General features: G+C 49.1%; 2 protein-coding genes across 2 annotated transcripts; one reads left to right on the forward strand and one right to left on the reverse strand.

Annotated features, from left to right (window-relative positions):
- Window positions 1–5,824: 5,824 nt before the first annotated feature.
- On the reverse strand, window positions 5,825–7,982 carry CAT5 (cationic amino acid transporter 5). The gene has a single exon (XM_048706495.2). It carries the CDS (start codon window positions 7,859–7,861, stop codon window positions 6,014–6,016), a length of 1,848 nt encoding a protein of 615 aa, XP_048562452.2. The 5' UTR covers window positions 7,862–7,982; the 3' UTR covers window positions 5,825–6,013.
- Window positions 7,983–10,282: 2,300 nt separating this feature from the next.
- Window positions 10,283–12,182, forward strand: LOC147978882 (uncharacterized). The gene is made up of 3 exons (XM_087514928.1): window positions 10,283–10,681; window positions 10,726–11,622; window positions 11,865–12,182. Exons 1-3 carry the CDS (start codon window positions 10,283–10,285, stop codon window positions 12,180–12,182), a joined length of 1,614 nt encoding a protein of 537 aa, XP_087371054.1.
- Window positions 12,183–14,334: the final 2,152 nt, after the last annotated feature.

Raw genomic sequence — 14,334 nt, forward strand, 5'->3', positions numbered from 1 at the left:
CCGTTTGACCCCTTTAAGCTAACCTCGTCGCAATGGCTCCATAACTAAGTCCTTCCATGAGGACATCTGCCATGATACTTCCACGACAAACTAGGAGGCAATATGATTGTACTTAAGTATTGGGTGTAGCTAATATTCGAGTGTGTTTCATGAATGGATCAATGTTTGAGCATCATGGGCTAGGGATAACTTATTTTAGTGTTGATATTTTGAAAGACGTGGTTGCTTGTTGATATGCTTGAGTATCTAAACTATTATGTCAAAACTATACTTGCTTTGAATCACATAAAAGTCCAAATGTCCATGCTATAAAGAAAAGAATATAATATGACATGATGAACAGCACTCCACATCAAAAATTCTGTTTTATCACTTACCTACTCGAGGACGAGTAGGAGTTAAGCTTGGGGATGCTGATACGTATCCAACATATCTATATTTTTTGATTGTTCCATGCTATTATATTATCAATCTTGGATGTTTTATAATCATTTTATAGTCATTTTATATCATTTTTTTGGTACTAACCTATTGACATAGTGCCAAGTGCCAGTTCCTGTTTTTTCCGTGTTTTTACATCGCAGAAAATCAATATAAAACGGAGTCCAAATGCCACGAGACTTTACGCAGAATTTTTATGGGCCAAAAGGAACACAACGGGCCCTGGCTGCGCCTAGGGGTGCCCCGAGGGGGGCACAACCCCAGGCGCGCCCTGGTGGGTTGTGCCCACCTCGGGTGCCCCCCGGACCGCCTCTTTGCTCTATAAATACCCCAATATTGCCGAAACCCTAGGGGAGTCGACAAAATATTCATCCAGTCACCGCAGAGTCCAGAACCACCAGATCCAATCTAGATACCATCATGGAGGGGTTCACCACTTCCATTGGTGCCTCTCCGATGATGCGTGCATAGTTCTTTGTAGACCTTCGGGTCCGTAGTTAGTAGCTAGATGGCTTCATCTCTCTCTCTTGATTCTCAATACAATGGTCTCTTGGAGATCCATATGATGTAACTCTTTTGCAGTGTGTTTGTTGGGATCAATGAACTTTGAGTTTATGATCAGATCTATCTTTTTATATCCATGAAAGTATTTGAGTTTCTTTGATCTCTTTTATGCATGATCTCTTATAGACTTGTATTTCTTCTCTGATATTTGGTTTTTATCTAGCAAACTTGATCTATTTATCTTGCAATGGGTAGAGGTGCCCGGTAGTGGGTTCGATCTTATGGTGCTTAATCCCAGTGACAGAAAGGGAACCGACACGTATGTATCGTTGCTACTAAGGATAAATAGATGGGATCTATATCTACCGCCATAGATAAACGGATTTCGTCTACATCATTTCATCGTTCTTATTGCATTACTTCGTTTTTCCATGAACTTAATACACTAGATGCATGCTGGATAGCGGTCGATGTATGGAGTAATAGTAGTAGATGCAGGCAGGAGTCGGTCTACTAATCTTGGACGTGATGCCTATGTAATGATCATTTCCTGGATATCGTCATAATTATTTGAGGTTCTATCAATTGCTCAACAGTAATTTGTTTACCCACCGTTTGCTATTTTTCTCGAGAGAAGCCACTAGTGAAACTTACGGCCCCCGGGTCTCTTTCTCATATTATTTGCCTTCGCGGTCTATTTTTATTTGCTTTTATTTTCAGATCTATTAGACCAAAAACCCAAAAATACCTTTTTGCAATTTATTTTATTTGGCGTTCGATCTATCAATATTTACAACTCTCTCCCGTCCACACGCCATTACTAGTGTCGTTACCTGAAAGGGATTGACAACCCCTTTAACACGTCGGGTTGCGAGTGGTTGTTATTTGTGTGTAGGGGTTGTTTACATTGTGTTGCTTGGTTCTCCTACTGGTTCGATAACCTTGGTTTCATATCTGAGGGAAATACCTACCGCCGCTATGCTGCATCATCCCTTCCTCTTTAGGGAAAAAATCGTCGTAGCTTCAAGCGACATCAGTCTCCTGTGTTGTTTAATATCATAGCGGATATGTTGGTGTTGGCAGTACTTATTAGTCGAGCTAAAGAGAGCGGCCAAGTAGGAGGTCTCGTTCCCCATCTTGTAGAGGGGGAGCGTCTCCGTCTTACAATACGCGGATGATACTATTATTTTCATGGAATACGATCTTGCAAAAGCTAGGAATATGAAGCTTATTTTATGCCTTTTCGAGCAAATATCTGGGCTCAAAATCAATTTCAATAAAAGAGAACGGTTCTACTTTGGGAGAGCTAAAGAAGAACAGGATAATTACAACAACTTATTTGGTTGTGAAATGGGATCCCTACCATTTAGTTATCTAGGGATCCCAATTCACCATAAACGGTTAACGAACAAAGAATGGAAATATATAGAAGATAGATTTGAAAAAAAATTGAGCTACTGGAAGGGCAAGCTCATGTCTTACGGAGGAAGGTTGGTGTTGATTAGCTCATGTCTTACGGACGAGTTTTCTAATGTTCCTCCTATCTTTCTTTGAAGTACCGGTAGGGGTACGGAAAAGATTGGACTTTTACAGATCCCGTTTCTTCTGGCAAAGCGATGAGGCCAAGAAAAAATATAGACTGGCTAGATGGGATATTATGTGTAGACCCAAAGACCAGGGTGGGTTAGAGATCAAGAATTTAAAGGTAAAGAATAGAAGTTTACTTAGAAAATGGTTATACAGATTATCAACGGAGACCAAAGGCATGTGGGTACAAATCTTGTGGAATAAATACCTACATACTAAGACTTAGGCCCAGGTGATGCAAGACCAACAGACTCACCCTTTTGGAAAGGGTTAATGAAGACGAAAGTAACTTTCTTCCAGCGGGTGAAGTTCCTAATTGGTTGTGGTACTTCTACTAGGTTCTGGGAGGACACTTGGCTAGGGGAGACGCCCCTGACCTTACAATACCCCTCCCTATATAATATGGTGCAATGTAAGGAAGATTATGTCGCCACAGTATTAAACTCAGTACCACTTAATACCCAATTTAGGAGATCTCTTGTAGGGGAACATTGGAATGCTTGGTTACACCTGGTACGTAGGCTGATGGATGTTCAACTTTCAGATCAGGCGAATACAATTAGTTGGAAGTTAACCACGAATGGAGTATTCTGTGTCAAATCCATGTATTTGGACTTAATTGATTCCGGGTCATTGTCGAGGTCTTTGCACATATGAAAGATTAAAGTTTCACTCCGCATCAAGATATTTACATGGTTTGTCCACTAAGGAGTCATCTTGACCAAAGATAATTTGATGAAAAGGAATTAGGTCGGTCAATCTAGATGTTGTTTTTGTGATCAAAACGAGACAGTTAAACACATCTTTCTCGAATGTCCACTTGCAAAATTGTTATAGCGATTCATTCATATAGCTTTTAACGTTAATCCTCCAATGAGTATCAATACGTTATTTGGGATGTGGCTTAATGGAGTAGACATACACACAGCTAAACATATTCGGATAGGAATATGTGCACTATTATGGGCTATATGCACTCGAAATGATATGATTTTTAATGGGACAAAATTCACTATTTTTTTGCAGGTTATCTATAGAGCTACAACCTGGATCCGTATGTGGTTGTTACTCACTCATGCGGACTATAGGGAGATTATGGTTATTGGGTGCAGCCGATGGGAGACGATAGCACGGGCTATCTTCAGCCAATTTGGATGGCGAGCTAATAATAGGCTAGGTGTGTAGGCATCGTAGCCTATTTTTTATAGCCCGATGTGGCACATTCTTGCCGGGTGTGGCGTTTTACAGACTTGTTTATCTTTCTTACTCAGATTTTGAGTTTCCATGGAACTTAAGGCCTTGTTTTGATTTTAATAATATGGCTGCATGCATCGATTGATGCAGAGACCGGAGGTAAGCCTCCTTTTCAAAAAACAAACAGATCCATGGTATGTACCTAGAGGCACTTGCCCGGCTGCCTCGGGACGGCTTGCGCAAGCTCCACCATTGCAGCCTCATCAAGGGCGGCTACTGCTATGGCCCCATGGATCCCGTCTCGAACATCATCCTCAACACCATTTGGTATGGCACTACGTTCCCCACGCACCCAGACTTCGAGCTCGACTTTCAGGTGGACATGGTATGCAGTTATGCACTAGGACCCTTACGTGCATTGAGTGCTGCTCCCTCTATGGCATGGTCGTCTTCCTGTGTGCTTGCTTCAGCTCTCTCACGGAGCATGGTGCTCTTTGGCACCTTCTGATGGCCAATGTGGACTTATGGCTAGCCATGAAGATGGTGCAATAGTCTGGTCATGTTATCGGCGGCACTGACCATGATGCCTATGAGAAAGCGACGCTTGACTCATGGCGCCCAGACCCTGACGCACTGGTGAAGTTCACCACATCGTCCCTGGACATTGAGCCTACCAAGCTGTCGCATATGCTGGCTCACACACTCGACGACCGCACAGTTGAGCACCTCACTAAGCTTGTGTTCAAATCTTCACCTACCAAGTCAAAGAAGCGTGCTCTGTTACTGAATGAAGTCTCATCAAGCTCACAGATCTTAAATAAAAACAAGGAATAATGAAGCGCTTGCCACAAAAAGGCGAGTCGGACAACTCCAACTCTCCCAGCATGGTGGCAAACGAATGGAGTGTGTTATGGAGAAGAAAGAAGAGAAATCACAAGATGGAACAAGATGTAACAAGCTCAAGGAATTACAGGAGTGTCGGTTTGCCTCTAAGGAGTGAAGGGTGGCCATGGCGGAGCATTGGACTGCAATTGAGTAGAGAATGTTGAGGAACAAGCAAGAGTGAAAGCTCATATTCATGAATCCAAATGGCCTTCATATGGGAAGAGCCTATTCTAAGGCTACGAATGAGCAAGTCTTGTGTCTAGGAGAATAGGCTGGTACCGGGAAGGGAGGGGTGTCCATGGGAGCTTTTAGTGGAATGGTGGCTCAAGTGACATGAGTGGCAATGACAGTGCATGATGAGTGAACTATGCTCAAGCCGTTATGTTTGATTTTGAATTTGCTTTCCTAATTTGTGAATTTGAAAGGTGTTAAAATTGTGTGTGATATGATCATACATGTTTGATTATCTTGTTATGAAATGTAAAGTTTATTCAAAGTGTGTAGGAAGAGATATAGGCAAAAATGAGATATTGGCTATGAGTTTTGACAAAACTACTAGAGAGGTGAAACGACCCCCCTAATATTCTCTCTTGTACATGTTAAGATAATTTGTTTGAGATGTTGTTGTGATCCTTGTTCTTAGACATTGGAAACCCCTAAGTTGTAGCTCCAGGCCCGGTTTCACCTGGATGTGGCTTGCCTGCTCTTCCGGAATACTCTCATCCATGCTCCCCTCTCGTCCAATGGCTAAGATTAAATTATCTGGCATTAGGTATTGGACTTCATTGGAGTATAAATAGACACCATGCTCCTATTGATTAAGTGGGAGTTGTGAAAAGAGAGACGAAAAGAAAGGGTGGGTGTGGACGGGGCCACCCGTAAATTTGTCTCGACCCTTGAAGTCAAGAGGAGCACGAGATGGGAGTATACCAGGGGAGTAGACAACAGACACCCATGGCTTCTGAGGTCGTGAGTTATTAAAAACCATTCTCTTTCTAAATATATTGCAGACAATGCTAGACCTGTGTAAAAAATTTATTGAACCGATAGGGGGTGCCCACCCTCATTAAAATCAAGGGAGCCGAGAGGTTTATAGTTTGGAAATTTAGATAGGCCTTCGTACTCACTTTGTAGGTGTAGGATTATCCATATATTGCACGTAGTAACAAAATTCTTATATGTAGCATAAGTAACAAGTTTTGAGACAGTGATGTCAAAGTGTACTGACTGGTCACCAGCACGCATACATGTACATTACAAAACAAAAGATCAAGACTGCAAATGTGTAGATTACAATCGTGTGAAGATAAAGATTCATTTGATGGTACGAATTACAAGTTTTCAGACAGCGTATAGTCAAGCAGCGACTACTGACTACCGTCTGGCCGACTCCGGATCATCTTTAGCGGCCGCCGTCTCCCGCGCTAGCCCTCTCGACGTCGGCCGTTTTCGCCGTCGCCTTCTCATCAGCAGCATCATCAGCGGCGTCGCCGTAGTCTTTTAGCTCGTCTTCGCTGCACACATCGTGGGCGACGTCGTAGGTGGCGTGCAGGCCGACGAGGACGTAGTAGATGAGCATGATGGCGGTACAGGCGCCGAAGCGGACGAAGGCATCCGAGCCGAGCGAGCCCATGAGGAACAGGTTGGTGGCGATGGAGAGCGAGGGCAGCCAGGGCACGAGCGGCACCCCCCACACCTTGGGCGCGCGCGCCGCCGGCACCATCATCTGGATGCCGAGAGTCCCCAGCAGCCACGCCGGCACCAGCACGACGTAGCCCTCCCACCGGCCGGGCGTCGTGCCCCAGTACGCCGCGATGCCCGCCGACGAGGCGATGATCACCAGCAGGAACACCAGGAGCCGCAGCGCGTGCGTCCGCGTCGTCACGCCCTTCACGTAGTACCGCCGGACCAGGAGCGCGGTGGCCATCATCATGAAGATGAAGAGCGTGCTGATGGAGAGCAGGCTGGAGAGCACGTCGAGGCTGGAGAAGAAGCCGATGCAGCAGGCCGCGGCGGCGATGAGTATGTTGGCGTTCACCGGCGTGCCGGTCCTGGGGTGCACCAGCGCGAACACCGGCGGGATGATGTGGCTCCGCGCGATGTGCGTCGTGTACCGCGCCTGCCCCAGCGCGCCCACCAGCATCACCGTCGTCATCCCCTTGAGCGCGCCCAGCGCCACCACGTACTGCGCCCAGTGCATCCCCACGCTGCTGAACGCCACCGAGTAGGCGGCGCTCCGGTCGATCGCCGTGTACGGCTGCATCATGCTCAGCACCAGCGCCATCACGCAGTAGATCACCGTGATCACCGACATGGACCCCAGCAGCCCCAGCGGTATGTCCCTCGACGGGTTCTTCACCTCCTCCGCCATCGTCGCGATGTTGTCGAAGCCGCCGTAGGCGAAGTACACGATCGCCGCCGCCTGGAACACGCCCGGCACGCCGTGCGGCATGAACGGGGTCAGGTTGCTCGGGTTGGCGTGGATGAATCCTGCCACGATGACGAACGCTATCACGACCACGTGTATCGCGGACGCCACCCAGTTGATCCGGGAAGTGCCCTTGGCGCTCAGGATGGCCATGGTGGCGGTGACCGCGATCACCACGACCGCGATGGGGTCAAGCTCGTTGTACCCGTCTTTGAGCGAGGTCTGTATGCGCAGCGCGCTCGCCGGCTTGTTGATGAGCGACGCGAAGTAGGACGTCCAGGAGCGCGCCACCGCGGCCGTGCCGATGATGCTCTCGAGGATAAGGTTCGCGGCGGCGATGAAGGCCGCGACGTCGCCGAGCTCGACGCGGAGGTACGCGAAGGAGCCGCCGGCCACGGGGATCTCGACGGCGAACTCGGTGTAGCAGAACACGGACAGCATAGCGGAGAGGCCAGAGACGATGTAGGAGAGCACGATGGCGGGGCCGGCGTGGTCGTGCGCCTCCTGGCCGGTGAGCACGAAGATCCCGGCGCCGATGACGGAGCCGAAGCCGAACCACGTGAGGTCCCACCACGTGAGGCAGCGGCGCATCTCGTTCTCGCTGCGGCGCCGCAGCGCGCCGAGCTCGATGGCGTCGGTGGAGCGGCCGGTGAAGCGGTCGCGGAGCCTCGCGGGGGTCGCGGCCAGCGCGGAGCGGTACGCGCCCCAGCTCGCGAACGACGGCTCCGGGAAGAAATCGTCCCTGTGCCACCGCCAGTAGCCCCTCCCCTCGGCCGCCGGCTTGGGCGCGTACGGTTCCTGCGGCGTCCCCACGGCCGCCATGGCTTCGGGCTCACGCTCACGCCTTGGTGTGGACTGGGGATGGAGGAGGGAGTGTGGTGAGCTGCAGCTCCAGCTCCGGCCGTGGAGATATGTGGCCCAAGCGTGGGGCTGGTCAGTGAGCGAGCGGAACGTCTTCCTTTGTAGTCTTGCGCTCGACGAGTCCCTGTCTTCATTTGGGTTGCATCGCATGAGCCATTTGGATTTACTAATTTTTTCGTGTGACTGACGCCGAGCGTTTCAGGCAAACCGGCGAGCCGTTGTTGCTTCTGAGTGGACGTATTGTATTTGGATTTTACAATACTCACAGAAAATAATATGATCCGTTCGGTAGGAAGTACTCCCTCCGTCTTATAATATAAAACATTTTTTGACACTAATATAATGTTAAAAAACGTCTTACATTATGGAACGGAGGAAGTAGTACAGATTGGAAGTACGTACTACCTACAGTGTCAAAAATGCTGGTATTATATTATGAAACTAGTAGATATCCCATGCGTTGCTGCGGAAATTTGTATCTTTTGTTGAGCATATCTATAGAGCACAACACAAATTATAAACTGGCAAAGGGTTGAGTAAGACTATGAAGAGTCATGTTGTGTAGACAACTAATGTAAACAAAAGATTTATCAAGACATCGATCTAACGAAGTTGTAACCCCCTTAGCATACTATAAAAGGATGGAACATTTATGAATAAACAACATTGAACTATAATAATATTCTAACCTGCTATACTCCTAACTCAGTAAGAAAAACTTAAAAACTTACTTGGGATAGCTATGTATGATGCTCACTTGTTGTAGACAAATGAATTTTGTGCAATGGAACAAACATTCATATACCATGAATCATTTAGTTGGTGGATACAGTCCACAATTGTAAAAGCATGAAGAGAGCATCTTAGATAAATTGCCACTGGAAACTTAAGAATGGGGGTGTGGAATTTTCCAAACATCACTTGCAATATATTAAATGATAACTAAACTAATGCTGTCTAGAGCTGTACCAAAAATGACCAAATCAGACAATAATAAATTGTGTTATGTTTGTGTTATGTGCTCTATTGGAATCAAAAGCAAAAAAAAGCAACCTTGAACAAAACTCTACCTATTCAAAAAAAAACTCAACAATGCAGCATATCAAAGGCACTTTCACAGAGCTCTTGCTCGACAATATTAGGATACTATGCCCTAGGAAGATGAGTAAATAAAAAATTAATGTAGTAAAAAAGTCTATGGGAAATAGCAAGTGAACATATGATGATTAGATGTACTCAGGGACAAACAAAATGGTTCTTCTGTAACAAAAAAAGGTGAAGACAAAAATGCAATATCCAGCTACAAATTTGATGCTACACATTCTTCTCTATTCCTATCGCTTGCCTTCTCATCATCAAGTAGGTGAAAGCTAAATCCACCAACAAAGCCGGGAGTAGCGCTGAGTATATCTAGAAAGAACTGTAGAACTTGTAGACATAGCATGACATCACAAATGTTGTAAACTAATCACCATCCGGTCATATGTAACCACATCAGAGAGATGGATAGACCTGGAAAAAATGTTTAAAGGAAAATAAAAGTTGAGTGACAAATCTTGCAAAAATACCTTATTTTTAATAATAAAAACTTACAGAATACTACCCCGAGGGTGTTGAAATACACATTCGAGATTCATTAGTTCTGCTGAAAACGCTTCCTAAATCCTTACCCAAGGAGACCAAACGCCAAATTTATCTACAAAATAAGTTGAACCACCAATGAAATGGTTGAATGCAGATGAACTTAAGAGAGAGAGGAAATTTTATACCAAACTAACACACAATAAATCTAGGCGGTCAATGGCAGAACCTCCCATGTGCAGTACTGTGATAGAATTTTCAATCTGTACAGGCTAACGCACATACAAATTCAACCTGAGAGAGAGAGAGAGAGAGAGAAAGGGGCTGCTAGGATTTGAGGGTTGAGCTGCGCGAGAGGAGCATATATGCATACTAATGGGAGGTTCAATCGGTTTAGTGCTGGTAGGATCGCATCCTATGTCCGCTCTATATCCCCTGTCCGCTCCCCTGCCTAGCGCTCCGCGCCGGCCGCCACTCCGGTGCCGGCGGCCATCATAGCGCCGTCCCCCGCTCCGGTGGAGGCGCCCACCCCCCGTCTGGTCGCTATGGCATCTCGTGTCTCCCTCTCGGGCTCGCTCTCGTCGGGGTCCGGCTTGTCCTTGGCGCCCCCGGCAAATCTGGCACTCCCATCTCCCCCGCCACCACCTCCTCGCCCGGATCTTCCCCCGTCTCCCTCGGTGCGGCCGCTTCCCCAGCTGCGCTCCATCATCGTGCCGCCTGTCCTGGGCACGACCTTCGGCTCGATTGTCCAAGGGGAGGCAGGTGGTCCATCGCGTGCCTCTGCTCCGCGTCAGGCGGAGGATGCCTGGCACACCAAGGTGCGCCGCCGCCCGCGGGTTCCGCCTGGCCGCGATCGGCGTTCAAGACGCCGCCTTCCGCCGGGTCGACCTCGTGTGCTGCCAGCACCTCGTCCGCCGCCCTCCTCGCGGCTTCCGGTGGAGCTACATGGCTGCTGTTACAATTGCGGAAGCGACGGGCACATCTCGGTGGACTGATCAAACCCGCCCTTCTGCGTGCGTTACCGTGGAGTTGGTCACATCTCGTGTGGGTGTACCAGGCCGCGTAGCTCTTCTCAAGTGGATCAGCCCTTGCGGATGCCTGCTCCGCGTCGTCGGGTGGAGGATGCCGCTCTCCCGTCCCCTAGGCACTCTGCCTCCTCGCAGTCGCTTCCCCCACCGCTGCCCGACCCTCCTCCTCCGGGTGTCGTTCAACTTTGTAGTAATGTGGTGCGGGAGCCTGCCTAGGGCACGCTGCAGGACGCCAGGGAGACTGCTGGGCCGGAGTTCTCGGTGCCTTCCAGTCATCACGAGCCGGTGCAGCCTGCGGTGGTGCGTGCTCAGGCGGAACAGGAGGACCCGGCGAAGGCTTGCTTCCTGGAGGCGTTGGATGACTTATGGCAGATGGAGGCCAAGCTTGCTCGGGCCGTTCTGGTTACGGTGACTGGCCACAGGCCTACGGTGGATCTGGCATCGGCTGCGAAGGCCTTGCATGCCATGTTCGATATCATTCCGGTGGATATGTCCATCCGGTCATACTTCCCTGATGATTTCCTCGTGTTGTGCCGGGACGGGGTGATCCGTGATAGGATGGTCCACGCAGGGCACGTGCATTCCTCATGGTTTGAGCTCAATCTCCGGCCATGGAACAGGCAGGCGCAGGCGACGGCGGCTTTGCTGCCTTTCCTGGTACCGATCGTCCTGCGCGGCGTGCCTGCGCATGCATGGAACCAAAGGGCGGCTAGTGTGATCTTGCGCGGCCTGGGATATGTTGTGGGCATGGATGACAGCACTGCTCGGCGTTTGGACATGGCGGATTTTAGAGTTTGGCTTCGTACGGATCGACCACGGCGGATTCCTCGACGCCGGCTGCTCTTCATCGACGAGCCAAGGTGGAATCTTTGGGCGGAGGAGATCGGACATCAGGTGGCTGCTGGACGGCGGTCCAAGACTCCATGGTACCCGATCGACATCACTGTTCTCGCGGAGCCGGTGTTGGTGGACGTTGGAGATGTCGACGGGCGGCGGCCTCCTCATCCGCCGCCGCCACCGTCGCCTTCCTATGGCAAGGATGAGCATGTGCCTGGCTCTGGCCTATATCGGCCTAGGAGGGGTGCGGTCGCTGGTGACTTCTCGGCCAGCACGGTAGGTTCATCCTCGTCGGTGGCGCCACCGCCGGCGGGGCGTCGGGTTCAAATCGCATCGGATCCGGTCCGGTCTCCGGTCAGCAACAGCTGTGTGGGGGTGTCATTGGTTTGCGTCTGTGCCCTGCTTTCGGACCGGTTGCTGCCGCGGAGTCTCGCCAGCCAATCGGGGTCCGGCCCGAGTCGCCTGTGGGTCCCACCGGTCTAGATGCGCCTGTGGAGTCATGTGCGGCCATGGAGCAGATGCAAATTGAGACTGTCTCCCCTGCCTCGGTCCAGCTGTTGAGATGGACCAGGGCCGACAGGATTGGCTGCATGCTTGAGGTGGATAGGCCCAGGGATCTGGTGCCTGCTGGGGGTCTGCGCGGCAGAGAATCCGTCCTGATTGGCTCCTGCCGTATCCCCCTGGTGGGCCCAATGAAGGAGGACAGGAACAGCTTTACTGGAGATTCCTGGGCTTTGGACTCGCTGTCTCATCAGTTGGATAGCGACATGCGAGTGCAGACAAACCGGGCAAGTGGAGGCAATGGAAACCTTGCAAGTGTGCCTATCGGAGGCTAGTTGCACCCATGCAGCATGAATGGTACATAGCGTGGAGCAGGTGGGTGGGCTAGAGCATGCGCCCACTGTTGCTGATGATCCTAAAGAAGGGCAGGTCTAGGCCATGCGGCCTCGGTCTGGTGGTGATATGCTTCGGCATGGTGATTAAGAGAACGTGCGTGCTGAGATGTGCAAATCTCTTTCTCCACTCTTGCCACTCCTGACCACTCGCGCATCTGTGATGCAAGCGCTCAGCCCGAGGAAGAAAAGAAGATTGGATGTCACGCCAAGAAGTGAATGAAATATGCCCTAGAGGCAATACTAAAGTTGTTATTTATATTTCCTTATATCATGATAAATGTTTATTATTCATGCTAGAATTGTATTAACTGGAAACTTAGTACTGTTGGGTTTCGTAGTAATTTCGAAAAATTTCCTACGCTCACGCAAGATCATGGTGATGCATAGCAACGAGAGGGGAGAGTATGATCTACGTACCCTTGTAGATCGACAACGGAAGCATTTGGTTGATGTAGTCGTACGTCTCCATGGCCCGACCGATCAAGCACCGAAACTACGACACCTCCGAGTTCTAGCACACGTTCAGCTCGATGACGATCCCCGGACTCCGATCCAGCAAAATGTCGGGGAAGAGTTCCGTCAGCACGACGGCGTGGTGACGATCTTGATGTACTACCGTTGCAGGGCTTCGCCTAAGCACCGCTACAATATTATCGAGGACTATGGTGGAAGGGGGCACCGCACACGGCTAAGAATATGATCACGTGGATCAACTTGTGTCTCTAGGGGTGCCCCTGCCTCCATATATAAAGGTTCAAGGGAGGGGGGCCGGCCGGCCAAGGTGTGGCACGCCAGGAGGAGTCCTACTCCTTCTGGGAGTAGGACTCCCCCCTTTCCTAGTTGGAATAGGATTCGTGGAGGGGGGGGGGGAAGAGGAGAGAGAGGAGGAAGGGGGGCCGGCCCCCTCTCCTTGTCCAATTCGGACCAAGGGGGGAGGGGCACGCGGCCCATCTCTGGCCACCTCTCCTCTCTTCCACTAAGGCCCACTAAGGCCCATATACCTCCCAGGGGGTTCCGGTAACCTCCCGGTACTCCGGTAAAATCCCGATTTCACCCGGAACACTTCCGATATCCAAACATAGGCTTCCAATATATCAATCTTTATGTATCGACCATTTCGAGACTCCTCGTCATGTCCGTGATCACATCCGGGACTCCGAACAACCTTCGGTACATCAAAATGCATAAACTCATAATATAACTATCATCGTAACCTTAAGCGTGCGGACCCTACGGGTTCGAGAACAATGTAGACATGACCGAGACACGTCTCCGGTCAATAACCAATAGCGGAACCTGCATGCTCATATTGGCTCCTACATATTCTACGAAGATCTTTTATCGGTCAGACCGCATAACAACATACGTTGTTCCCTTTGTCATCGGTATGTTACTTGCCCGAGATTCGATCGCCGGTATCCTATACCTAGTTCAATCTCGTTACTGGCAAGTCTCTTTACTCGTTCTGTAATACATCATCCCGCAACTAACTCATTAGTTGCAATGCTTGCAAGGCTTAAGTGATGTGCATTACCGAGAGGGCCCAGAGATACCTCTCCGACAATCGGAGTGACAAATCCTAATCTCGAAATACGCCAACCCAAAATGTACCTTTGGAGACACCTGTAGAGATCCTTTATGATCACTCAGTTACGTTGTGGCGTTTGGTAGCACACAAAGTGTTCCTCTGGCAAACGGGAGTTGCATAATCTCATAGTCATAGGAACATGTATAAGTCATGAAGAAAGCAATAGCAACATACTAAACGATCGGGTGCTAAGCTAATGGAATGGGTTATGTCAATCAGATCATTCAACTAATGATGTGATCCCGTTAATCAAATAACAACTCTTTGTCCATGGTTAGGAAACATAACCATCTTTGATTAATGAGCTAGTCAAGTAGAGGCATACTAGTGACACTCTGTTTGTCTATGTATTCACACATGTATTATGTTTCCGGTTAATAAAATTCTAGCATGAATAATAAACTTTTATCATGATATAAGGAAATAAATAATAACTTTATTATTGCCTCTAGGGCATATTTCCTTCAGTCTCCCACTTGCACTAGAGTCAATAATCTAGATTAC

This window comes from Triticum urartu, chromosome 3A (genome assembly GCF_056163025.1).
Source record: "Triticum urartu cultivar PI428250 chromosome 3A, HENAU_Tu73, whole genome shotgun sequence".
Lineage (NCBI taxonomy): Eukaryota > Viridiplantae > Streptophyta > Magnoliopsida > Poales > Poaceae > Triticum > Triticum urartu.

Coding starts and splice junctions, on each gene's coding strand:
- CAT5 (XM_048706495.2), bottom strand. CDS start 7,861: ATGGCGGCCGTGGGGACGCCGCAGGAACCGTACGCGCCCAAGCCGGCG.
- LOC147978882 (XM_087514928.1), top strand. CDS start 10,283: ATGCCTGGCACACCAAGGTGCGCCGCCGCCCGCGGGTTCCGCCTGGCC. Junction 10,682..10,725: donor GCCCGACCCTCCTCCTCCGG/GTGTCGTTCAAC, acceptor GAGCCTGCCTAG/GGCACGCTGCAGGACGCCAG. Junction 11,623..11,864: donor GTGACTTCTCGGCCAGCACG/GTAGGTTCATCC, acceptor GCCATGGAGCAG/ATGCAAATTGAGACTGTCTC.